Source organism: Copadichromis virginalis, linkage group LG15 (genome assembly GCF_057382275.1).
Source record: "Copadichromis virginalis isolate Kocher_CV1m ecotype Utaka linkage group LG15, C_Virginalis_male_GT1.1, whole genome shotgun sequence".
Classification (NCBI taxonomy): domain Eukaryota; kingdom Metazoa; phylum Chordata; class Actinopteri; order Cichliformes; family Cichlidae; genus Copadichromis; species Copadichromis virginalis.
The window spans coordinates 5,146,165-5,172,445 of record NC_140632.1 but is presented as its reverse complement, the minus strand read 5'-3'; the positions used below and the strand labels follow the sequence as shown (position 1 = coordinate 5,172,445).

At 40.8% G+C, this 26,281-nt stretch overlaps 1 protein-coding gene across 4 annotated transcripts in view; it reads left to right on the top strand.

The window, feature by feature from the left end:
* The window catches only part of LOC146691602 (MAM domain-containing glycosylphosphatidylinositol anchor protein 2), a 201,098-nt gene that overhangs the window by 164,327 nt on the left and 10,490 nt on the right, over nt 1-26,281 (top strand). For 2 of the 4 annotated variants that reach the window (XM_085431484.1, XM_085431482.1), the window contains exons 12-15: nt 2,146-2,323; nt 10,335-10,355; nt 12,453-12,608; nt 17,178-17,339. In XM_085431484.1, the coding sequence (XP_085287610.1) occupies nt 2,146-2,323; nt 10,335-10,355; nt 12,453-12,608; nt 17,178-17,339 (517 nt within the window). The remainder of the gene's footprint in view (nt 1-2,145; nt 2,324-10,334; nt 10,356-12,452; nt 12,609-17,177; nt 17,340-26,281) is intronic. The other 2 variants (XM_085431486.1, XM_085431483.1) reach the window with 1 other exon arrangement.

Here is a 26,281-nt window from a genome sequence, read left to right as displayed (position 1 = left end):
TGTGAACAACAGTGAGATAAGGTACATGAAATGTTTCATTTTTGGTGCTTACTGGTTAAATCGGGTATTAAAAATAAAATTTTTAATATTTATATTTAAATGTATGAATTTTTGAGCAAACTGGATGAACATCAAGTCTCATATTCATGTTTTAGCCACAGCTTTTGAACATAATAAACATCTGATCTATTTCCAAAAATTCATTAAAAATTACTTTTAAATAATTGTTTCTTTAGATAGATAGATAGAGAACTTGGCTGCAGTTCAGGGCCAAACATAAAAGCCTATTTAGTAATGTACTTCATCACCAGTGGGCATGTGCAAATTACTACAGCAACATAATGCATGCAGTACATAATACAGGTTTACATAAAGTTACGTGAAAAAGAGCATTTTCACACTCATTCACACGAGGATTCAATAACTTGCAAGCACCCTTTTAGCAGCAGCAACTTAAGTAGTCAGTTTCTGATTGATCAGTTTCTCACATCATTATGATATATCACAATAGCAAATATCCTCACCATATTATCATTTATTTTAGCGGATTGAAACACACATAGGACGAGACACATACAGGCTGACACTGTGTAATTTATGGCAATTAACTGTCATGCCTTTTGTGCTTAAGGGGAAAGTTAAAAATTTTCAAAGCATAGGTAAGGGCTAGAGCGCTCTCTGTAATTACCGCAGAGAGACAACGGACCCTATTTACCTGCAAACTAATGGTGATGGAAACTTGCACGCCATAATTGCGGCTCATCCAGCCTCTAAGTAATTACTTAATTGGTATTGTTCCCTCACATGCACACTGACTCAATGCTGTCACACCTTCATTCATTCGATCCCTGTCTCCCTCCGCTAATGGTGCACTTCTTTCTGTATGGTACGGTCACTAATTGTGATGCAGACGCGATCGCTTGTCTTTGTGCCCTGTTAATCTGATAATCGAGGATAAAATGTACCCTCCTTCACTCGCCCCTCACCAGCAAATCTAGCTTTGCTGTTTGTGTTTCAGAGGGGTTGCATTATATCAGAAAGCACAAAAGGAATTAAAGTTTGTGTGATACCTGAACTAAGTCAGCCAGGAGTTTGCCTGTTTGCTGCACATTATTGAAAGAGAAGATAGAAAAATCGTGGCAATTCAAGGTCCCTTTATAAAGAGATGGCAAAAAAAATAAAAAATTGCAGAACATCATGATAGAAATTCTTTAAAGGAATCAGGCAGACAGTCAGAACACAACTGTACTTACAAAATGCCTATAAAACCTACGATAATGTTTCTTCTGCTAATAGAAACATGTGTCTGCTGCTTCTTAATAGCAGTCTTTTAGTTCTGACCCTGGGAGCTGCTTCGAAAGTAAATATGGTTAATGAGCATCTCACCGTCATCAGCTTACAAAAGAAATTTGTTTTTGTTGTGCAGCTTGGATCGTGCAGATTGGTGAATCGCACAGATGCCTATAGGCGGTCTTAATTGGCAGATGAAATGGAACATTATACAGTCGTGTTAAAGGACTACATAGTTGTGGTCACACTTGGAGGAAAATGAGAGAATGTGTTTTCTTTGCATGGCACATACTCTCCTTATTTGGTAAATCTGCATACAGAACCTATATATAGCTGATAGTGAAGATGCATCACATGAGATCACATTAGAGACCCTGTGATCTGTTATTGGTACAGTATTGAGAACAGCTCTTTGAAAAGTGTGAACAGTTCACAGAGACAAGAACCCAAATGATCTTTATTTACAGACTAGCGTTCATGCATGGGAGGACTTTAGATGAAGCAAATGGTGCATGAAAGCAAAAGGTAAGGTCTGTAAAATGAGCTAACAGTCAGAACAAATGATACAAGCAAGGAAAATACGGGAAAAAGAAACCCAAGGCTGGTCCAACTGCTTGGCTGTGGGAGGTAACAACAAAAGAGGAGTCTGTCAAGTATACCATATACTGCATCATATTGATGCTGATTGCTCAGATGTGGAGCAGAAAGGTGGAAAAATAGAACAAAGGGTGAAGGGGAACATACCAATCCTCAACAGCAGCAGGAACACTTTGCTATTTGAAAATCTGTTAGTTATAAACAGAACTAGCAAATGTCTAATATCCCAAACCTCATGTGGTTCTTCTTCCGACACAGATGGGGCTCCAGCGCTGGTGGGAGCAGGAGATCCCAGTGGATGGAACAATCAACAAAGGAGAGCTCATGACGCATAACCTGACTGAGCTGATAAAGCCCGAGTCTTACGAGGTGCGCCTCACGCCCATCACGCGTTTCGGCGAGGGGGACTCCGCCATCCGTATCGTCACCTACAGTGGTAAGCGCTACATACTTTTTCCATTGTTTCAGTGTTTTGACAGCCAGCAAACAGATAAAAACAAGGTAAAGGAGACAAGAGATTTTAACTCCCGCTGAAGTTTGTGCTTACGGCGTACGTTCATCACTAATGATGATATCAAAAGTTCGCCGTAGCATCAGCAGTCATTACAAGGATCCGATGATGAGTTATTTTGCATAAGACGTACGAGGAAAGAGCGAGTGGGGAAAAAAAAAAGGGAACTGATTGAAGTAATTTGAATTGCATGTAACACATTCAGTCATCTGTAGACAGCTCGAATTCAGCCAGCTTTGCTTCTTTTCTCCTTTGAGCCAAATGGATGCTGATCAACTGACTAATCCCTTCTTAGTGACCTTCATTGCTTGAGTCAGCTCTCCCCTGTACCGGGGCAAAGGCTGACTTGTTGTGTCTGTGCTTGAGAGATCATCATGACATTGAAGCTTCAGATGACTCAAGCATGTAGCCCGGGTAACAAGACCAAACAGAGCTGGTCAGAGATGAGTCATGCTTTGCTACCTTCGCTCGGTTCCCCCCTCCCAAAACAATGCAATTTTCTGTCTTTTGTCTTTGTCGGAGGATCTGATTAGTCCCCCGGATTGTTTCTCATATAATAAATGGCTTTTCAATTTCACATTGTAAATATTTTGAAAGGTTCTTGCCCTCACCATGCCTGACATGGACCCTGACATGAAAAGCATAAAAATCTTACTGTACATTTGCCCAGACTCGGTGGCCAGATAGAACAGTAATAATTTTATTTGATTTATTTTATATAGACTACAGTAATAAAAGTAATAATAATTATGTAGCAATTTTCTAAAACAAGCCACAAAATGTTTTACAAATACTCAGATTTTATAGAGAAAACTGCAATAATTACCCTTTTTTGGAAGAGCTCGGCAGCACTGGTAATGATTTAATACGCAACAGGGAAACACACAACAAAACAAAACCAGTCGCAGGGAGGGACGCCGTCTGCCCAGAGCGTGCCGGGTTCCAAAGGAAGTGGAGGCAGTTTGTAACAACAAGCAGAGCGCAGATCGGTGCAGCCAGTAATTGCAGATCGCTACAGTGCTAACGTTGCTCCAGAGAAAGCGTGAAGTTACCTGAGGGACAGCAAGGGAAAAAAGCAAGAGCTACAGGAGAGAGAGAGAGAAAAAGGTTGAAAAATTGTAACTAAATAAATAAATACATCTAGTCATACTGACCTCGTCCTCCCTGAGGCCCCTTGTTCTGAGTCCAGGTTGAATTTGTTATAAAAACCCAACTGGCAGAGTTTTTTTCAAAGGTTTCCAAGGATGTCACACTGACTGAAATGGCCACCTTTTACTGCCACCACTAAAATGCATCTAGGATTTATTTCTGATGCATCAAAATGTAGATGAGAGTTGCACTCGAGAATTTTTAAAACAGGAGCAGTAACATCTGGATCGCCGACCCGTTGATTATTGCTGTTTTTTTAAAATCTTCTATTTACATTTCTGATTCAGATGAAACAAAATCGTCACTCGTTGTTATCTCCAGACTGAAAAGGACTCAAAATAGACTTTGTATTTCAAAATTCTCCTAAGTATATCTCATCTATAGAGCTCAAGGTTGTTCATTTTGACCTTATAGCCTTGCGACGGTTCTCAGGTGGGCATCTCAGACAGTAGCCTTGGATTTAAGGAGATAAAGCAATAATAACAAATGAGGTTAAACTGAGGTTGAATCAGAAGAGTCTCTCTGATAAAAGTACAGCAGCCAAAAATAGCAGCCAGAAGGACATCACAAGGATTTTGTGTACTGCGACCACTGAGAATACATCAAAACACACTGTATTTCTTTACAGAACGAAATAGCAGGTTGCAAACAGAGATAGATTCTCCAGCTTGTGGGATGGCATGCTGGCAAAAACAATACAAAGACTACAGTAGTATCCACAGTTGGCCCAGTAGTACCAGTGAACAGATGCACAGGTACTTGAGATGTACATCTTCAGAAACTAAGTGACTGACTGTTTTCTGTCTATCACTGACTGCCAAGTTCTTCCGGAGTGGTGCTGCTGCAGTTGTGAATAATTCAGTTTCACTGCAGCTCATCATGGCTTCTGCAAAGAGAATTGGTAAAAAGGAGAGAAATGAGAGAGGCAGATAAACTTTCTCCGCTGTTATTTTTGTAGTAGTTTGTGATACTGCGCGGTTCCCCCGGTCAACCTTGAATTGAATTCAGTGGAGTTGAATCCAAATGAATACAGTCGAAGCGAAGTGAGGGGAATTGAGGCTAATTAAGGCAGGGAGTAGCGCAGAAGGAGTGATGGAGGCAGCCAAGTTGGGACTGGGAAGAAAAGGGAGATACAGGGGAACAAATTAATAAAAGAAGAAGAAGGAGAAAAAAGATAGAAAGAGGAGAGCCAATGCTGACGTGCAAATCACCTGCCCAGCGAGAGGCTGGACTAATTATCACTCTAGGGCTGCTCTGTTCTCCCACACACAGCATAACGCCACGGTAGCAGGCTAATGTAGGGCTGAACCGTATCCACTCTGCTCTGAGACTGATGTGTGAAATACAGCCCAGGACCATCTCCATTATCACTTCAGTTTCATTCTCACTGGGGAACATGGACCTGTGGGGCATCTGTGTATGGGCTGTAGCACAAAGGCTTTATGGGTTTGAAATTTTACAGTGAATTGAAAAAAAAAAGTCATAAAAGTTCTTCTATTTATCGCTATGTAATCACTATGTTTAAGTCCTGTCCTGTCTTTGGTATATAAATCTAAGGTAGCATTTTCATGGCAGTCCTGCATTTGCTATTGTCCTGATTCAAAGACATGTCCAATATTTGACTGTTTGGGAAACTCCCAAAGGGTCCAAGCACAAATAAGGTTTACTAACCCAAATTAATCAATTTAATGACTTTTGCATTTTTATTAAATTTGTGGCAAGCAATGTTGCTTCACCATAAGGAGGCTGCGGGATTGAATAAACCTTTAGCCCTGGCTCTTCCAGTCTAAATTTGTGCATAGACTCAGCAGACACTTTGGTAATTGCATTCAATTATTCATTTATTTGAGTATTTGCATAAATGGGAAGTTGAACAGCAACCGATAAACGTATTTCATGTGTTTGCCTTGCACGGTGGGATAGTCTCTTCCTCCTTGTGACCCTAAAATGAAGAAAACCTACAGAAAAAACACGGCTTTGTCTGTTTGTTAGCTGTTAGCTTGAACATTTCTGCCCTGTGTTAAATTGCAACATAAGTCCTCCATTAGAGGAAGTTTTTTCCATCATTGCCCAAAAGGCCGAGCAATCATTCTGAACCACATAAAGTCGATGGTAGCAGCTTTTCTGTGACTTGGCACGAAAACACAAAAGCGGTTACAGTGTCCCCAGTTGCAAGATGAAGAATGGCTATGTCACCAAGCTCTGAAGATGCTCTTTTAAATTTTGCTGCAGTGACAAACTCAGCATCTGTTTGGTGTTCCTCATAACGCTCCCCTCCCACTATGTCTCTCTTCCTCTCTTGTTTCCTCCAATACACAGGATTTAATGTTTAAGCCTCCAGTCAACCCTCACAGTGTCACAGTAAAACACTGCTGCTGTTTCTTAATATTCCATTTTTATGCACCTTGCAGTGACATATACAACACCTCTCCTCAAGGCAAAACTCCCTAAATCTTATATTAAATTCAGTTTCTCACTGTAAGTGGGGTGTTTCTGTTTGACCAGCAGTGATTCAGTGGTAAAGCTGTCCCAGGTTCTGTCTCTTTGTGTTGCTGTGAAGCATGCTTTAACCTGAGCTGCTGTTTTGATACAGTATTTTGTACATGCTCAGTAGTCCTGCTTTATAAAGTACTTTCACTTAAAGGAATACATTTATTCAAGATCAATACAGCTTTCATATCTGTTCATTAAATATAAGCCAGCAGTCAGTGAGCTTGGATTAGAACAAAGACTGAACAGCTAGCCTTGTAGCAGTGACTCCCCAGAGTTTCTTTTTAGCCTGGCAACTGCTCAAAAGCCTTAAAGATCTCTGAGCTATAGAGGTTTTCACTCTTTTTGTTTTCTTTCTTTTTTAGTTGGTAAGAATTAAATGATATATGACATATTAATTATTGAGCTTTAGAGGTGCTGGTGTTTGGGATTCTTTACCTCCTGAAAGATTCAGACAGAGCTAGCTGATTCTTGCTGTTTCCATTTTTCGTGCTAATCTATGCTCACCAAGTGTGCAAGGCATGACTCATGGATTCCCCGTGCTCAGCTGGATGGTCCCTCCGTTTGACATTCCTTTGAAATCCACTCTTGTTTTTGGTAGAAGAGTTGGGACCAGCATATTTATGATTTGAACTGTTTTGATTGCTGCTGTAACATGTTGTGACATGACATGGCTTCAGCCAATACCTTTTGATTAGCCTTGTCTCATGCTTTCTTGCTTTGTGGTAGATCTTTGTTCTGTCTTCACTGAGATATTTGAATGCTAATCAATAAAATCAAATCAAATATCCTTTTGTCTTCTTTGTTCTGTCATTTATACTTCTTAGTTCTTTAGATTAAAGTGAATGCCAATCCATCAGTGCATATATGTATATGTAAGATAAGATAAGATAAGATAAGATAGAACTTTATTAATCCCTCGGGTGGGTTCCTCTGGGAAATTCGACTTCCAAAAAGCACAGCAACGACCGAAGTTACAGTTACAGAATTGTTATATATATATATATATATATATACACACACACACACACACACATATATAAATACAGAGACAAATATAAATAAAATATACAAAGGGGATAAATAGAATAAATAGGAATAAAAAATAAAAATACAAGTGAATTGCACATTTCAAGTATTGAGTCTATTGCACTGTTGACTATTTACAAAAAGTATTGCACAAGGTATTGCACAGTGAGGTGAAGAGGCACTACAGCTTAGTTGTTCCCCCCTCCTTTGTCCTCCTGTTTCCCCTCCCTCTCCCCTCCAGAGAGGAGTTAAACAGTTTGATGGCGTGTGGGACAAAGGAGTGTGTGTGAGTGAGTGAGTGAGTGTGCGCTAATGAAAGAACAGCCTTGCACGGGGCTCAGCATGGCTCGGGTGTGTCCATGTGTGTTACTGCAGGACTTGTGCAGAGCAGTGCATCCTCAGTAGGCTTTTGTAAAAAAGGACACAATGGTGTGATGTCGCTCTTGTTATTTTGGTCACGGAGACACGAGGGAAAGATTGCTGAACTACATTTACCCACACTGTCATTATTCCAGCTGATGGTTGGGCAGCTGTGGAGCCAACACAGGGCCTTCTCAGAACATCATGGCACGCACCCATAACCCCTAAATATGATTGATGGGAATGTGGGAGTGTGTGGATTATATGAGGTCAGTGAAAAAAGAAAGGATAAAACCAGGCATGCCACTGTTGTCTATGAGGACACTTGGCTGGAGCCTTGGAATTGTCTGCTGCTTTGTAATGTAGCCGCAGGCCAGTGGGCAGGGAATCCTGCCAAGATGAAGTCAGTGATTGTATCCGGAACAGCCTCCATGGACCAATGTCCTTTGGCGGTCAATGAGCTCACTTTGTGTTTCAATCAAAATTAGGCAATTTGGATGGAAGGCATTCATGCATCAAGCATGCAGCTTGTTTTGTCCTCTCAGCTGGAAAAGTATAAACCAGGAGTCAGGCAATCATGCACCTAATATGTGCTCTAATAACAGAAGTTTGAAAGAAAAAAAAGAAAAGAAAAATCCGCTCTTCACTCCACTGTGTGATCACTGGGAGTTTTTATCTTGACAACTATCAAAATTACATTTCATCCTCAATCATTATTTGAGGCTTTTTAGCTATGGGGGGAAAAGCAGGGTGCTGCAGCATTAAGAAGAAAATCTGGGATATTTTTTAAAGCCTTTGCAGTGAGCTCGAGGGTTTTGCACATCTCTGCTTTAACGGCATAGCGCATTTGAAGAAGGGCAATTGAGGTCTGCTACTTGTTTTCAGGAGTTCAGACACAGTTACAGACAAGGCGGCAACGTTTCTTTAAAAAAAGTGCTTCATTTAAAACGCTCGAGTCAACAGCTGAGCTCTGTCGCAGTTTATTTTAATGCTTGTTTGTTTTCCCATATCCAATATAGTCATCTATACTGGAAGTAAAATTATCTGTTTTATGCAAGTGTGATCTGGAGAGAGTGTTTGCATGCAAAACAGTCGTAAAAGTAGCCTCTGGGCCTTCTCTGTGCACAGCTTGATTTCCTTAGTGTGTATGGAGACACTGCTTGAGCAGACACACTCTTTTGGATTGGATTAAGGCGTAGTGAGTCAGTTGAGGGAAGCTGCAGGTAAAAAAAAAAAATGCAGACAACGAAATACATTTTCATAACCACAGTATCGGAAGAAAGAGGGATTTGGGAGGGAGGGAGGGAGAGTTACAGGAAATGGGACATTGAGATGGAGAGAGCCGGCGAGCAGGAGGGGGCCTGAAAGAATAGAGTTTTGTCGGAAACCTCAGCATCCGTTTCGCAGGCTCGAGGCTGTAAGTTGTCATTTAAAACATTTTCTCTGCAACAGCCGGGATGATTTCCTCCCCCTCTGCAGTCTGTGCTGCTCTGTGCAGTCCACTGTAGATTCAGTGGGAAGCAGTGACTGTCGGGCGGCGAGTATTTTCACAGTCACATAAAAGATTCTTAAAGCGTTTTCAAGGAAGGTGTGCGCTGAAAATGCAATTTTAGTTGCTTCACGGCATGTGTCTTTGTCTATCTCCCCTTTTATCCCCGAGCAAACATACATTTCCACGAGTTACACAACAATAAACAGAAATCCCTCCTTTTTATGTAACTTGAGCTTTTAAAAACAGCAGTTTCATCAGCGCCACTGTACTTCGCCACTCTCACTACATGTTTTCCTTTGTAGGAATGATTTGTTATTACTCACTTTAATTGGTTGGATTAAAATCAATTCCCTCCATGAACAGCAAGGTTTCATAAATCACCCAGCAACATAGTTTTGTAGTAAAGCTGATGTATCGCATCTATTCAGCCGGTCAGCAATCGATCATGAAAATGCCCATGAATCTTCTTGACAGGTTAAATGGTATTTACTCTGCAAAAAGTGAAGTGCCGACTAACTGGCTCGCTGCAACTCTGTGTGATACCCTTGACCTTTATGTGTTTGCTGCGGCAGTAGCCTCTTAAATTATCAATGAGGGAAGCATTGAACTGTGGTTAGGTGGACAGAATGCAAAAGAAGTCCTCGGTGTATTTCCGTTAGCGTTTGATCTCAAAGTTTTCATAATGATGGGTTTGAAAAGACAGAATATAAGTTGCAGGAAACTGATTAGCAGACACACTTGTGATTATTACTCATTTTTGTGATTTATTGGCTCCTAAATGGAAGGATAAAATAGGCTTAGTGTTCTAAATGGAAGTCACCTTGGACAAGAACATCAGCAAAGCCAGTAAATGGCAGTAATGATAAGCAGTTGCGCTATAAGCTTATTAATGTGGTCAGGCTGGTCTTCCTAATCCCTCACTCTTTTACATTAGATAACAGACTGCGAATAAATGCTGTCACCTTTTCCACTTCAAATCCCAGACATCTCTCTTTGTGTCTGCTCAATAATCATTGTTCTGAGTGCGGGAGTTGATTGGTGCCGTCTGTTTCCTTCGTGTTTTTACAGTGAGAAGGCAAAAGTGCTTTACAGAGATGAAGCACAGATACTTTGCAAACAGTGTTCTGTTTCTGCGGTCACACACTCCAGAAAGAAACCTATTTCTCTGCTATATCTTTACATAATATGTTCCTTGTTGCTCACAAAAGGTTAATATATGCCTGTGTAATACTCTGCTACTTGCTGAATAGCAGAGCTCACAAGGCAGCCACACAGAGTCTGAAGGTGCAACAGGTTGACCTCTTTTACGTCGGCGTGTGCCTCCATGCACATTTTCTCTTAATAAGTGTTTCATGTAATGACAGGCTGCTAAGATTTTTTGTACTAACGATTATCCCTGGCCTTTCTCTTCCACAGCTCCCATCAACCCTCACCTGAGTAAGTAATGTGCACCTCACTTAGCATGTCTCATCAGACAGAGTGCTCCTTCTGACACAACACCGGCTGTGAAAACAGTGGGGATACTCCAAGTAACTGTCTCGTCTATAGAGAGCCGACTTAAATAATCAGTATTGAACTGGAAGATGTTTTTAAACGACTCTAAAACAGGAGTAAATGAGCAATGATTGAGCAAGGCTTGCCTTTAGAAAAGGGTAGGCTTGCGTCAGGATATTTGACATTGTGCATTTTGGACACGGTGTTTGCATGAGATGTTGGATGTCGTTTGGTGTATCTGTGTGTGTGTGTGGGTGTGTGTGTTTCTGGGCGCATGAGTTTATTTGCACCTTCTGTGCTCTGTGAGCATTAATTATGCATGCATTTGTGCCATAGCTGTTTATATTCTTTAATGTTTAGCTTCATTTATGACGCATTGTTTCATTGTTGAAACTTTACAAATTCACATTATTCATGCCTTGAGAATCCAGACTTAATCATTGCTTGCTGTGCGGCAGTGTGCTGCCTTGTATCGTGGTTTATTTATTTTTATAGATATATATTTTGGTGGGTGTTCACAGAAACATTGCCAACATAATAGCAAACATCCTAATCACCAACATCATTATCCAAATCCCTCCAGGAAACTATCTTACCTGCATGCCTCCCCTTCCCCCCTGCCTCCTTCCTCTGCCTATCCTCCAAATCCTCCTATCTCTCTGAGGCGCACGAGGCGAAAACATTTAGTTTAGCTCACTGCGGATAGGGACGTTAATGTCTAGCACCAGGAGCTAGACCTCCATTTAAATCTGCATGCTCATGAGGAGAAGAGTCAAGAGTGCCTCAAACGCGGCCCCTTGCTGCACTTTTCCCTCTCCACCACCTCTTCTTCTCTCGCTCCAGCTCATTCTCTCACTCTCTCTCTGCCTCGCAGCATCACTGCCCTCTTCCATCCCCCGGCCCATCCACCCACACCACACCTCTACGTCTGTGTTACCTCCATTACCTGAGTAAAAGCTGCAGATCCCGCTCCTCTCAAGGTCACCACTCCAAACTGCTCCCAGCTACGTTTTAATAAATCAATGAATATTTATCAGAGCACATGCCTGCGTCCTGAATCTAAATGCTGTGTTTTTTGCTATCTCTTTGAGGACACCGCTTAGCACCGCCAAGTCCTCTGGTCAGGTGCTTTTTGCATCATTTGGGTTTTTTTTTCTCTCTTCTTTTTGACAGAGTCGATCCAGCCACTACCCCTTCATTAAATTGAGTGCATGGGGATTTGCACTCATCATCACAGTCTATTCACTTATACATTCCCTTTCATGTGACCAATAACAACGTCGTTCCACCCTCATTCAGTCATTCCACTTGTATTGAACTTGTTGTCACGGGTGGGGGGGACTTAATATCTTCACCTGCACACCTACGACAGAGAAGATGGAAGCTGGTAGAAAAGGCGGTTGTCGGGTTTAAAGAAGTCTCACTGGTCAGAGGATATGAAACATTGGAGAACAATCACCCCATTTTTCTTTTAAACCTGTTAAAAAGGGGGGATGTCGGGGATTGTTCAAAATCACAAGAGGCTCACCTGATTCAGATAAAAGTTTTCTACTGTATCTGTGCCAAACCTCACAAAATTATGTTTTAACAGGAGATTTATATTAAGTTTGAAATTATTTACTGTGCTGTGGCTGCGTTTATTGAATGTCATCCATCATGCTTCGGTAGTGGGCTGTCTGATAGTCGCACACACAAACCGCCTTTGGGTGTTTCTTCAGTGGAGCACTCTGTCTTCATAGACTCTGGTTAAGTAGAAAACAGAACTGCATGTCGTAGTCAAGAAAAAAAGAAAAACACATTCAATGGTACCTCCCTCACAGTCAGTGAGAGGTCACATCTTAATATAGAAATTCTTTTCACCAGATTGCATGATGTAATTAGGACTCGGGTTGGTCTATGTATCCCCCCGAGACACATGCACACACGCACACATGCCGCAGGAAATCTCATAGATATACAGTAGGTGTCGCACTACTCAAGACATAGCAGTGTACTATAACTTCTCACTCTTCTGAAACGACGTGCTCTGTCATTCACCAGGAGAGTTCCACTGCAGCTTTGAGGAGGAGCCCATCTGCATGTTCACCCAGGACAAGAATGATGATTTTGACTGGACGCGACACAGTGCAGCCACCCGCGACACCAAGTATACACCCAACACTGGCCCTAGTGGTGATCACAGTGGCTCCAAGCAAGGTAAGGAGCTCAAACTTCCACCCTTGACATGTCCAAGCAGCGACTAGCCAATCATTGCTTATCCCTAGTAAAAGTATTGCATATTTGTTTTAGCTAGTGGCTGAGTCTACTTCTTTTTTTATTAATGGAGGAGATGATTCTCATTGTCTTACTTTGCTAATTTGATGGCCTGCCCTTGAGAGAGAAATTGATAAATAATTAACCTCTAAAGAAATATTCAAGGCGTGTAGTAATTGCAACTGGCAGGTTGAGTTGTCCCACATCACGCACATTCCATGATTTTTTTTCTTTGACAAAATACGTCATTGATTAAATGTCAGTGAAGCTGTCTTTAGTTGAAATGACCCATCAATTGGAGTTAAGGCAAGGCAAGTTTATTTATATAGCACAATTCAACAACAAGGTGATTCAAAGTGCTTTACAGAGACATTAGAAACAAAAACAAAAAAAATCATGATTTAAATTTGATTAAAACAAGCTAACTAACTACAGTAACTAACTAACAAACAAAACAGTATATAAAATCAAAAATCAAAACAGATAAAATCAGGACAGTGGATAAAATCAGTAGTTAAAATGTAAGTTTTGAAATTTAAGCTTAAGTGCGGATTTGGTGCTTTATTTAAATGAAGCTGAGAATAGGTGAGTCTTCAACCTGGATTTAAATAAACTGAGTGTTTCAGCTGATCTGAGGCTTTCTGGGAGTTTGTTCCAGATATAAGGAGCATAAAAGCTGAATGCAGCTTCTCAGTGTCTGGTTCTGACTCTGGGAACTGATAAAAGACCAAAATGGTAAATGGCCTGTATTTATATAGCGCTTTTCTAGTCCCTAAGGACCCCAAAGCGCTTTACATATCCAGTCATCCACCCATTCACACACACATTCACACACTGGTGATGGCAAGCTACATTGTAGCCACAGCCACCCTGGGGCGCACTGACAGAGGCGAGGCTGCCGGACACTGGCGCCACCGGGCCCTCTGACCACCACCAGTAGGCAACGGGTGAAGTGTCTTGCCCAAGGACACAACGACCGAGACTGTCCAAGCCGGGGCTCGAACCGGCAACCTTCCAATTACAAGGCGAACTCCTAACTCTTGAGCCATGATCGCCCCAGATGACCTGAGGGATCTGGAAGGTTCATACTGGGTCAGGAGGTCACTGATGTATTTTGGTCCTAAACCATTCAGAGCTTTATAGACCAGTCTATCCTCTGACGGACAGGCAGCCAGTGTAAGGACCTCAGAGCTGGATTGATGTGGTCCACTTTTTTGGTCTTAGTGAGGACTCGAGCAACAGAGTTCTGAATGAGCTGTAGATGTCTGACTGATTTTTTTAGGTAGACCTGTAAAGATGCTGTTACAGTAATCAAGCCTGCTAAAGATGAATGCATGGACTAGTTTTTCCAGGTCCTGTTGAGACATCAGATCTTTTATCCTTTATCCTTAAAAGGTTGAACTACTAGTCATCTTTAAGAATTGGAGCAAAAATGTATGTGTGGTTAAGTTTCCCGACCATATCATGGCATGTCTTATGCCCTATCTGTTTGTTCATTCAGAGGATGTAAGCAGAGGTATCCTTCATCTGATTGCATAGTCCCTTAGGTCACCGAGTCCTTCAGATTGCCCATTTTGTCTGGTTCAAAACCGAAATGATCCCAGTTAGGTGATTATGTATTCTTTTTCTCAAAATACTCTTCCATGATTGCATTTGCTGGAAATGGTTCATTGGGAGTGGGAGAACTCCGGAAATCGACACACGTGCGCACAATCCTTATTGCCAGTTGTTACACTCAGGGTGGCTGGTTGGAAGTTTTTAACACATCGCCCAAGCCAAGTGGTCTTTGTTATCTCCTGAAAAACACAAGGAAAAGATAATAATCACAATAAATGGATGAATCGGTGCATTTTAAAAGGCCCCAAATACATAAACTGTAAAACAGCACGTCGCTGTTTTTAATGGCCTGTTGTTTAGCACAATCTGCCTGTGCGTTAGCCCTCCCTAGAGGTCAGACAAAATATCAATGAGGCGGTACATTGTATTGGCTTCCTTTTGCGATATAATATCAATGCAGTGGAAAGAAATATTGATAGTTTTATTAAAACATAAAATGCAGGCATTGTGACCCTGTCCCCACCAATTCAATTAGCAGAGTAATTATGTCATTACTCCTCCATATCAAGAGGGAGCAATGTGAACATAAGTGATCTAAGTTGCTTTGAAAAAGAAAAAAAATCGTAGGGAAAAAATGGTGGTAAGTTAACACCCTAGTAAATACATACATGCGTTTTTTGTTTTGTTTTTTGGGAGGGGTTGGGTCCATTCGGAGCATATTTTTTACCTTCAGTTATAGAGATGTGGTGATATATCATAGATGAGCTTACAATGTATATTGATCGCCACGTTGCTGTAATGCAATCGGGGTCATTATCATGTATGATAAGAGTGTCTTTGCCAAGAACTCATTGTTTCTCTTCTCTGAATAAATGTTACAGGCTACAATTACAGTGGACACTGTAGCAAAAACCTCTATGCATTGATAAAAATATTGCAGAGTATAACACAAATCGTGACCAACCTTAACATTCACTAACCAGTGGGCAAGTAATTTCATAATATTTCTCATCTTGTGATTTATATGTACGGCTGAGCAATGATATTGCAAAAATCTGTGGTAATAGTAAAAACCACAGCTGGTCTAGGCCTTAGTGATCATTCTTGCCAGCTGTCAGCGAGCCTCTGAAAAAAGTCTACCTGCTTGTTGTATTAGAAATTAGCATGTTGAATGCACACATTTAAATGGACACTGTTGTTTCTTATGTGCTCCATCCACAATGAATGAATCCACAAATGCCCCCAGGGGACAGTGAAGCAATGTGATTATCACATTATCGGTCAGTGCACGACACATAGCATTTTGATTATTTCATATGTTTATTTGCAAACACACAAAAACAAGTGTCACTTTTCAAAACGACGAAATAAGATGGGACAATTCAAAGAAGATGATTTCAGCTGTGCTCATTGTGTCACCAAATATTTGATGCTGCACAAACTAACAGTGAGGATCCTTGATCATCATTTATTTGCAAGATAATCTTCTAAATGAGCCTCGTCGCTGTTTCCATGGCACCCAAATTAGACTCTGCATAGTAAGTTTAGCATTCGCTCTTGAGAGCTGCATGTACAGGTATTGCATATTCAAGGAATAAATAAGAAAAATGGATATGCAAGAGTCTTTTAGAGGATTTTTAATGAATCCTTTGATGGAAGTTGTCTGTGGTGAAATATACAGTTGGTGCCTATTATGGTGCTACGGTACCAGCAGCAGCAGCTGAGGCAGTAAATAATGCATTGGCTTTAATCACCTAATGGTTTCAAAATGTCCAGCATTTCATTAGCAGCCCCATTCATTTTTTTGTGCATAATTATCTAATATGAGATTCAGCTGAGGGAGATATTCCATTTGATTTTGGCTGGAGGGCTGTGGAGCGGCTCACAAGCTACCTTGCCTGTGCCTGTGGCTGGGCTGAGATTGGCTTCAGATAATTTGGCTCGCACGCAGAGGGCTGTCTGACTTATAGGCATCACTGCTGCTGTCCACCACTGTCAGACCAAGGGACCATAAATGTAACCTCACTGTATCTGTGCCAGGTTTTTTGCGACTAGTGAGCTCTGGCCCTTATCTTTATTATGGAAGGTGTCATTACCGCAATATTTACAGTGATAAAACAATTTGTCAGGGATTCAAAGAGAAATGTTTGTGACATTTCACAGTCAGGGACAGTGAAGTTGCTGATGGGGCCAACATAAGTATTCAGAGAAATATATAGAGATATAATTATATATATATATAACTAAATATAAACAGCTTAAAATGGAAGAAGCAGCCTGACTGCTCATCTGCTTGTTACCTGTTAAAGTTCAGGGTCTGGCTGCTGGGCTGGGGTCAGCATTCACTCAGCCAATAAATGATGAGTTTGTTTAGTAAAGTCATGAAAACTGTGTTATTAGTTTAGTCACACTGTGTCAATAGTTTTGATTTAGATGCTCTATTATGTTCCTCTCATACAGATCTAACTCCCAGTATGTTACATATGGATCTTTGTATGCGTGCAATCATATTTAAAGTTTATTTGCCTGTTTTTTTTTTTCAAACCTGCTGCATTAATCTCGTGAAGCCGGGTAGGTTTGATGGCTAAAATTAACCAAGCAAAGGTAGAAAGGGAGTAAAGGCAAAACGAATCAGCAAGTAATTAAAAAAAAAACAAATTATGAGAAAGATGCAACAGCTGTGAAACCTGTGACTTAAGCTACTGCCACACTTCTAATAAGTCTTTTCTGCTTTTTTAAATTAGACCATCAGCTCTTGGCAGTTTGTATTACCACACCTATTGGTTTAAGATCTAATCCGAAGAACAGCCGTCTCTTCTGATAAAACGGGAGTATTTGACACGAGAGGATGAGAAGGCACTGAAAGATCAGACCACAGTTTATGAAAATGTAGAACCCCTTTTATTTTGTTCTCATAACTCTGGTGTCCGCATGTGTGTTTTTATCCATTTCAAGGTTTCTACATGTACATCGAGACGTCAAGACCGCGCAAGGAAGGAGACCAAGCACGGCTTATAAGTCCATTTTTCAACGTAGCACCTAAAAACCCTTATGGTATCACCAATCCACCTGCCTACTGCTTTGGCTTCTTCTACCACATGTATGGGAAACACATAGGTAAGAATGATTGCCTTCATTTAAAACCACTGCTTAATTTCTTAAACAATTCTACAGTCTATCACTGCTCCCCGTTTTTGCTTGATAAAGCAGCAAAACCAGCTTTGAGTGGATTTCAAGTTGCTTTGGCAGTTCTCTGCTGTATAAAGGAGTTGCTTTCTTATTCTCGTGGAACTAAGCACAGTCAGTAAGGCAACACCACATGAAATTTTATTTCTAAAAGAGTACGTCATCAAGCATCTGTCGGACATACCGCTGGCATTAATTATGATGAGGTTCTTGGTTTTGGTGTCCAGCAGATGTGTATTTCACTGGAGTTTTTTCTTTCTTTTTGTGAAGGACTTCTTGTTTGTGAGAGAGGAAACGCAGTAGTCACGGCCAAACAAAAAAGAAAGCAGCACTTTTTCCTCTAAGCAACAGAATTGCAGTCATTTCCTGAGAGTTTCTCCCAGTGGTGTGTTTGGTGTGGAGCTTTGCGCTTTCTTTCCAAAAAGTGTAGCTGTCAGATGTTTCAAGTAAAAGATGTCTCCTTTTTGCAACACACTCCTTCCAAAGGGGTGCGCACAGATTCTGGGTGTTAGCCCTCACATTCATCTCACAATGTAGATAACAACCCTGCATGGCCCATTTGAAGATGGCGGAGCGACTGAAGGAGCACTCTGTGGCTTACATCTGACTCTCTTCACCAGAGACCCAATCAGCCAACCGCAAGCACTCCTGCTTTGAATGTGTGCTGTTTGTACGCTCAGTGCATTTAGGAGTTTTGCTCTAGCACAAAAATAGCAGTTTATGCACTGTTGAAGCCCTCCAGGGTTTCTCTGTCCCAACCTAACTCCCTATCATCAGCTACTACACACCTTTATAAGGCGAAAAAGGTCACCAGTGGACGTGGGTCATCTTGTGTCTTTTTTAAGGCACCGGTACTAGTGTTGATGCAGAACCAGCTTTGCTTTTCATTGCATGACTTAATTCTTATTTTTGTGGAAAGAAGATCACGGTGGGCAGAATATGGAAATAGTCTATTCGCCCAGAAAATTCTTAATGGTCCAGTTTAGGAGCCAGAGCCATGTCAGTGAGAAACAGGCACTGTTAGCATATGAGCTGAAGTGATAAAGGAATAGGATTAAAAAACAATGAATCTAAATGACAGCAAGATCTGCAGTCATGTGAAAATGAGAGTTTTCAAAGCCATGTGAGCAGTCTGTGAAAAACTAAGAGCTCTCTGTGACTCGGTAGCTTGTAGAACCACTTTTAACAGCAATAACTTGAAGTAATCTTTCCTGTATGATGTTGTCAGTCTCTCACATCGTTGTGAAAGAATTGTAGCCCACTCTTTCTTTTTATAACATTGCTTCAATTCATTGTGATTCGTGGGTCAGTCCATTGATGGTAAGGTCAAATATCTCCACTTTGGTTCAATGGACTTGGTTCCAGAAGTCTTCTGAGGGCTTTTTTGTTTGTTTGTTGTTGTTGTTTTGTAGATGCTAATCTGTGAATCTATAGCCTGCAGCCATGTTATTTTGAGGAAAGAAGATGCTTTGTCCTGGCAGCCCTTCCAAACAAGCCGTACTTGTTTAGTCTTTTTCTAATTGTATTGTCATGAACTTTAGCGTTTATTGTGCTAAATGAGGCCTGTAGAGTGAGCATTGCACAGTCTGACCTTGTGGTGGATTCTCTTGGATATCAACTCCTGGGAAGATTGTGACATTTTGTTAACACTCACCTAAAAGCCTGAAAACTGCCGAAATGTTCATTTAATCAAATGCATTTGATTAGCAGCATCTTTCTGCGTTGTACTGCCTTGATTCCTGTGGAAAACAGTAAGGGTGTACTTGTTTTTCACAAGACTGCATAGAGTCCTGTGGAAAAAACATGTTTTCACATGATTGCACATGTACCAAAAACATGACAGAATTGTAGGCACAGTATCTCAGAGGAAACAGTCAGCGTACTTTGTGCTTCTAAAAATATTCATATTCAATATCAAATATAAAACTTTTTAACCACACAAGTTCTTCATGTGAGATAACTAAAACTGATGTCTTCGACTCATTATTTATGTGTTCTCATTTTGGTTTCAGGCCATTTAAGTGAAATTCTAGTGACACCAAACCAGAGGGAAATAACCCGCAGAGATAGGCAGCTAAAAAAATAGTATTTCACTGAAATATATTTTAGTACAGAAAAAAGGATATTTAAAAATAGATAAAGTATAGAAAGAAAAATCAATCAGTGACAGTAAAAAATGCCAAGAGAGGAATTTCAAGAGGAATTCAGCAAACTGTGAAACTGCTACAGGCCAGCAGCTCACCTCCCCTCTCTTTTTGACATTTATAGTCAGCATTTGACTTCAATTACTTCAGGATCCTAGAAAGACATTGATGGTCTCCACACTCCAACTTCTGCAGCTTCTTTTTTCACCTTTTAATAACCTGACTTGGCTCTTCAGCGTCACATATCTTACTCCAACTTCTATTTTGTTTCCTTTGAAGTCTGTTTTGTTATAAACTCTGAGACAGGGACCTGAGTGCAGGACTTTGTAAAGTTTGTAAGTAGTAATAAAACGCAACCCTTTATCAAGGCCTCAGTGACACAGGACTAGAGACCAGTCACTGGTCCCCCTGGTAACCGCTAGTGGTGGGCGGCTCAATCCAAATATCGATTGTATCGATACCAAGTCGGCATCGGTATCGGATCGATACTAGCCTGGTGAGATCGATTCTTTACTTTAAGTTCTGCTCTTGTTTGCGATGCTGTGCTTTCGGCAAAGACGAAACAGCCAGGTTGCCCGACTCGCCGCTCCTGTGTCAGCGCAGAGCAGGCACACTTTGCTCCCCCTTGTGTTTAAGTCTTGCGTTGTCACGTGACTTAGACGCTTTGGGGATTGTTAAGTTGTTTACATATTATATTTTCACCAGTTCTTTAGAATTTCAATTGTAATTTTTGTATTATAGTTTCTCAGCAGTACTTGTTTTAACTTATTTACTGATTTGTGTGCACTTTTTATTTAAGATTTTTCTTGAAAAAAAAAAACTTGATAACTAAACCACCACGACAGACCCGGTGGCATTTTCATGCTTCGCAACATCATTTATTCTTACAATAATCACACCGTTGCTATAACAGTACATTCATCAACTGCAGCTCTCCAGCTGCCAGCCGTACACATCACCACCAACAACAGCAACACAAGCAGAGCACAGGTTTTAAGCCAGCGAGGCGTGATTTTAGATGTGGTGCAGGTGAGTCCATATCACCTGCAGCGGCATCGCAGACCAGCCACAATAATAAAGCATTTTCTATTTAATTATAAACTTTGTCCTAATTATGTCCTGGGTTTCAACTATTTAATAATAAAAACACTTAAGTTCATGAAAATTAATTAAGATTTAGCAATTCAATGACGCATCCACCTTATTTATTAAAAAGTATCGCTATCAATATCGGCGATACTGACACGTATTTAATGGGAATCGGATCGATACCAAAATATGCAGTATTGCACACCACTAGTAACCACTGGTTACAAAGACAAAAATTCCCTGGATAAAATCAGTCACAAAGAACTGCACTGAAAATCTACTTGTGATTTTTGTAGCCATTAGCAGACAGCTGTGGTTACCAGCTACCGGTTTGCATGGAACACACTGACTTGTCTGCAAAATCCAACACTGACTGCTCTTTAGTCCTGCACGCCTGGGGCTTTAGCAGTTGATTTCACAGCGACTGCCAGAAATCTCCAGCAGCTAACCGCAACCAAACTGGGAGTACTCATTTCCCCCCGGCAGCTTGGGGTCTCCTTAAATGAACTCAAATTCAAGTGCTGACATCTACAATGAGCTCTCCTTGTTTAACCACTGTTAGACACAAATGTCATTGTGAATAGTTTCTTTCAATTTTTGTAAGCTCACGAACGGATATCAAAGGTAATTTTAATTGGAATGCTGTGTAAAATGTAAAAATGCAGATCTCATAAATCCATATTTTATTCATTCAGAGAGTATATAAAATGTTTAAACTGAGACATTTTACTGTTTCATGAAAAACATAGCCCATTTGGAATTTGATGGCAGCAACATATCGTAAAAAAGTTGGGACGGGGTCAACAAAAGGCTGGAAAAGTGAAAAGAAACAGCTTGAACAACTTTTTGCAACTAGTTAGGTTAGGTAGCAACGCAACGCATCAGCAACATGTAAAAGTGTTTTAAAAAAGTGCATCTAAGAGAGGCATCGTTTCTCAGAAGTAAAGAGGGGCAGAAAGTTTCTTTCAGAATAATGTTCCTCAACATAAAATAGCAAAGATTTTAAATATCTCATACACAGTACATCATATCAGAAAAGATTCACTTGCACTCAGCAATTTTGCGTGTAAGTGACACAGTTAAAAGTCAACACTGGATGCCCCTGATCTCTGGGCTCTCTCTGCGTGGGCTCAGGAACACTTCCACAAATCATTTTCTGTGAGCACAGCTCACCTTGCCGTCTACAAATGCAGGTTAAGAAGAAGCCGAATGATGACATGATCCAGAAACACAATTTTAAATCTCTTTTTAAATGGACCAAGGCCATACTGTGGTCAGACAAATTGAAATTCTTTTTGGAGAACATGGACACCGCATGCTCTGGACTAAAGAGTAAAGGGACTGTTATCAGTTCAGAACTCTCTATCTCAGATGGTATGTGGGTGCATTACGGACTATGGAAAAGCCAGTTGCACATCTGGAAAGCCCCCATGCCCAAAGATATACACTGGTTTTAGAGTAGCATATGCTGCAATGTCTTTTTCAATGAAAACCTGCCAAAATGAGTTATTATTTTTCTTAAAATATCACATTTTCTCAGTTCAAACATCTGATTTGTTAAAGATGTGGGTTTATTAGATTTGCAAATCATTGCATTCTGTTTTTATTTACATTATATTGTGAGACACTTTATATGAGTGATTTAGTTCATGGTTAGTTTATACATACTGACTAAATAATTTATTTGTACAATCTTAAGTTTTTATCTACATCCACAAATCCACCTTTGACTAAGGAGCATATCCATCCCATTAACTTATTTCCATTTTGTGTTTGGAGCTAACAATTGGAATTTCTGTAATGGACTTACATGAAAATAAATTAGCAACAGGTAGCCGAGATAACAGGACGAAAGGCAGAAATAGGAAATGCAGATACTAACAAAGCGTAAACATGAGCACCGTGCCTGTAAAATGCTAATTCTAAAACATGGAGAACAATATCTTTAATTAAGCAAAACATGCTGAGAGAGGTTAGTCATTAAGTATTACACTGGACTTGATAACATGGCTTGCATATGCTCTGAAATTTAGGCTCCATTCCGGGTGTCCTCAGGGGAGAGCTAGAGTGGAAGTGTCTAGGCAGGTGGGCCAGACCAAACATCTGGAGAGGAGGAGGCGAGGGAGGTGGAGAGAATATAAGGGTAGAGGTGTTGGAGGGCGACTCAGCAGGGAGATGAGAGCTCCTCCGGCTCCCCGCTGAGGTTGAGTAGGCCGTGACATTTCCAATTTGCTCAAATTGATCGCCAGCCAGACCCTCTCTTCTCCTGCCCTCCCCGTCTGTGGTGAGGCCCATGCTCAGACTGTGGCGTGTTATGATGAATGGGCTAAATGTCAAGGACTTGAAACCCAGCTCAGATCCTCCATGGCGGCACTTCATTTGGTATTCTGCCTCTCCGTCCGTGAGAAACATTTGCCCCAAGCTCAGGAATGTTGGTTTGTGATATTTTCTTCCCAGAGGAGTAAATGCTTATGACAAATTGCCCAAATAATATATGCATTTCATATTTTCTGTTATCTGGGGGAATTTTGGCATTTTAAATAATTGAGAGCTTCTTCTTCTTTTTCTTTTTTGCACTTAAAGCTGTGGCTTAAAAAACCAGCCGGTGAGGCAAAGCTCCATCTTGAAATTTGAAGATTTCGGTACTGTTTGGCACGGTGCCGTTGACGTGAGTCACAGTCAGGCTGTGGCACGGTATCCCTGAAGGCCAGAATCAGTCGATAAAGAGTCATGCCTACGCACTGATGTGAACAGTGGCTCAGGCTCAAAGAAACTCCTCCATAGTTAGCTAGCGGGTGGATACCTGAGACAAGGTCACACTTAATTACTGAAGCGCACATCAAAGTTTGCCTTTGGAGGCCATGTCGCATTTGTTTATAGGATTAAGTCTCGAGCAAAGCACACCAACCAAGCGCACGTTAAGCCTGACCTTCTGAGAAGCAACTGAGTCATCTTTTCATTAGCAAGGAGGGTGGTACAGCACCTCAATCCACCTCTCTACCATCCTCACTGCATAATTGCAAAAATTTCCAGGAGCTGTTCTTCACTGTTCACCAGACTCACATCTTTCTCTTCTCAGATCTTTTTAAATTTCACAAGTGTCTGCCAAAGGTATTCCTTTTAAAAAAAAAAAAAAAGTACTCCAAAGAATATACAGCATATGCCTTTGCTCAGGATGTGATGACACTGACATAACCACCTACATCGCTATGAGTTCAAAGAAAATGTAAGCCAGTTAGCTCAGCAAGAATCCTCCTACATCCTAAACACTTCCACAGGAGATGAAACCGCGGGTCATGTTCTGTACAAGAGCTCATCTCTCAATGGAGATTGTGCTGTCGGGGGGGGGGAGTGTATACCGTGCTGATGAGAGAGTGTGAACAGCGTAGCTTTCCCTCTTCTTCTTTTTTTTTACCTATCCAGGGTGGGGGCTTACCAGTAATGAGGCATCTAGCTGAAGCAAAGATGCATCAAATGAAAGTTTGCCTCACTGGTTGAGTCAACGCAAAGGTGCTGCTTCCCATATTTGTGAAATCCACTTGACTTCAGAGCACTGCTCGCACTGAGCTTTGCTGTGGTGTCAGTGCTAACCTGATTTGAGTCTTTGGATGCTGCTCCTGTTAGCCCACTGCAAAAAAGATGATGTTCTCTCTCATACATGCACTCCCTGTTCCAGCATGGCAAATTAGAAATACCACAAACACACACACACACACACACACACACACACACACACACACACACACACACACACACAATTGGTATGTTTGTAAAGGAGGGAAAAGTGGTTGCACTCAGTGTCATCATCTGACAGTTTTATATCAAAGCCTGGGGCCAGACAAGAGACCTCACTGAGGGTAGTCTTTGACTTGGTATATAGTCTGTTCTGTCTCAGTAAGACCCAGTACATCTGTGTTATTGTTAACTGATATAGGAATTCTGCTGAAATAGATCTGTCATGTTGTGTTTTGTAATATAGAGCTGGCAGTGACACTCAGTGGATTATTTTCTGTAGCTTTAGTGGAAATCCAGCTGAGCTGAAAAAGAAAACTAAACTTGGCAGAAATAGTTTGAAACTAATGATAAACTCAGAAGAACTGCCCTCTAGAGGGAAAGTATTTCCATTTATCGAGAAATTCTTGTTGCCCTTTAGTGATAATTAATTTGGACCATCATGAGCGAGAGAATAATTTATCTTTGCATGCAGACACTTAATAGATGTATCAATTCATATAACCTGAGTTTAACCTTTGCTACTGCTTGGCTCTGCTTCGTATTCAGAAGAATACATAAATCTGAAATGCGGGATACACAGGTGAATATTAGATCAGAAGCCCAATTTTATTTGGGATTAATCTGGAACAGATTACTACGGAGTTCTTTAATGTACATGGTCAGGTGGTGTATAATATAGACCCACTTAGAAAAAAGGCAGCAGCTTTTTTTTGTCGTAAAATAGATTTTTTAAGAGTTTTGATTGAGATATCTGGCTTTCATCCTTTCCTTGACCCAGAGCAGTCTGCTTGTCATTGCACGATGCTGCTGTGAACCATGGTATTGCATGGTAGCATTGTGCAACGGGGTATTTCATCTTTATTCTCAGTCTTTTAAATGCCATTTGACAGTTTCCAAGAGTGCTTTCATTTACTTTTTAATCAAGACTTCTTCCCTTCTTCTCTGTGCACTGCTTCTGAGTTAGTTGTCCTACTGGCTGGTTCTCTCATCTCTTCACAGATCTTTTGACCACTTAGCTGCAGTTCCTGGGAACATCCCCGATTAAGACCCTTTGCAGTTTGGCTGGTCAACCAACTGATTGTCCAGCCAAACATTGTCAGCTTTGTGAGGTCAACAGAGACTTCATGGACCTCATGTCTTGGTTTTAGTTCTCACATGCAGTGTGACTTCTGGGAGCTTTTGATTGTTTTATGTCCAATCAAATCAGTTCATCACAGGTGGACTGCATATTTTATTCTTTTTAAAATGAATAAAAACGTTAAGATGTCTGATTACTTTTTGAAGGAATTGTACATGAAGTACAACAGTGGTTGGTGCTGACAAATGTTCCTATTTTGGCATATTGTAATTCAAATGATCTTACAAGGAACTATACTCTTGAACCCCTGACAGCGTGTCAGACTTTACAAAATCAAGCCTGTGACAGCAGTCTTTGCCTTGTAACGGATCTTTTCATATCAGATCACTTTAGAACAATAAAGCACTGTAAGGAGCAGAAAAAGCAACCCAGTATCCTGGCAAAACGTGTAATAGACATGCCGGTCCACCGTGTCCATTCAACGCTTTGCCGTGATATTGGGTTTAAAAAAGGCTGCATAGCACGGTAAAACCAAGTGTGGTAATATGTCCAACAAAGGACTGTCACCTGGTGAAAATGAAGAATTCAATAGTCAATATAAAGTTGAAAAGGTATTTAAAGCAGATGTACTTACCTGTAACTGTGGCTTAAAGAAGGGCAGCTCTTGGAAGACGGCTCTCTGTTTTTGGAATTCTGCTATTTTTCTATTTTTTTCCATTTCTTTTCTGCCTGCTGCTCCTTAAATTTTAAACTTTGCAGAACGTATACCCTATCGAATGTCTCTGCAAAAGCATACATATATTTGTTACTCCAACATAAACATATGG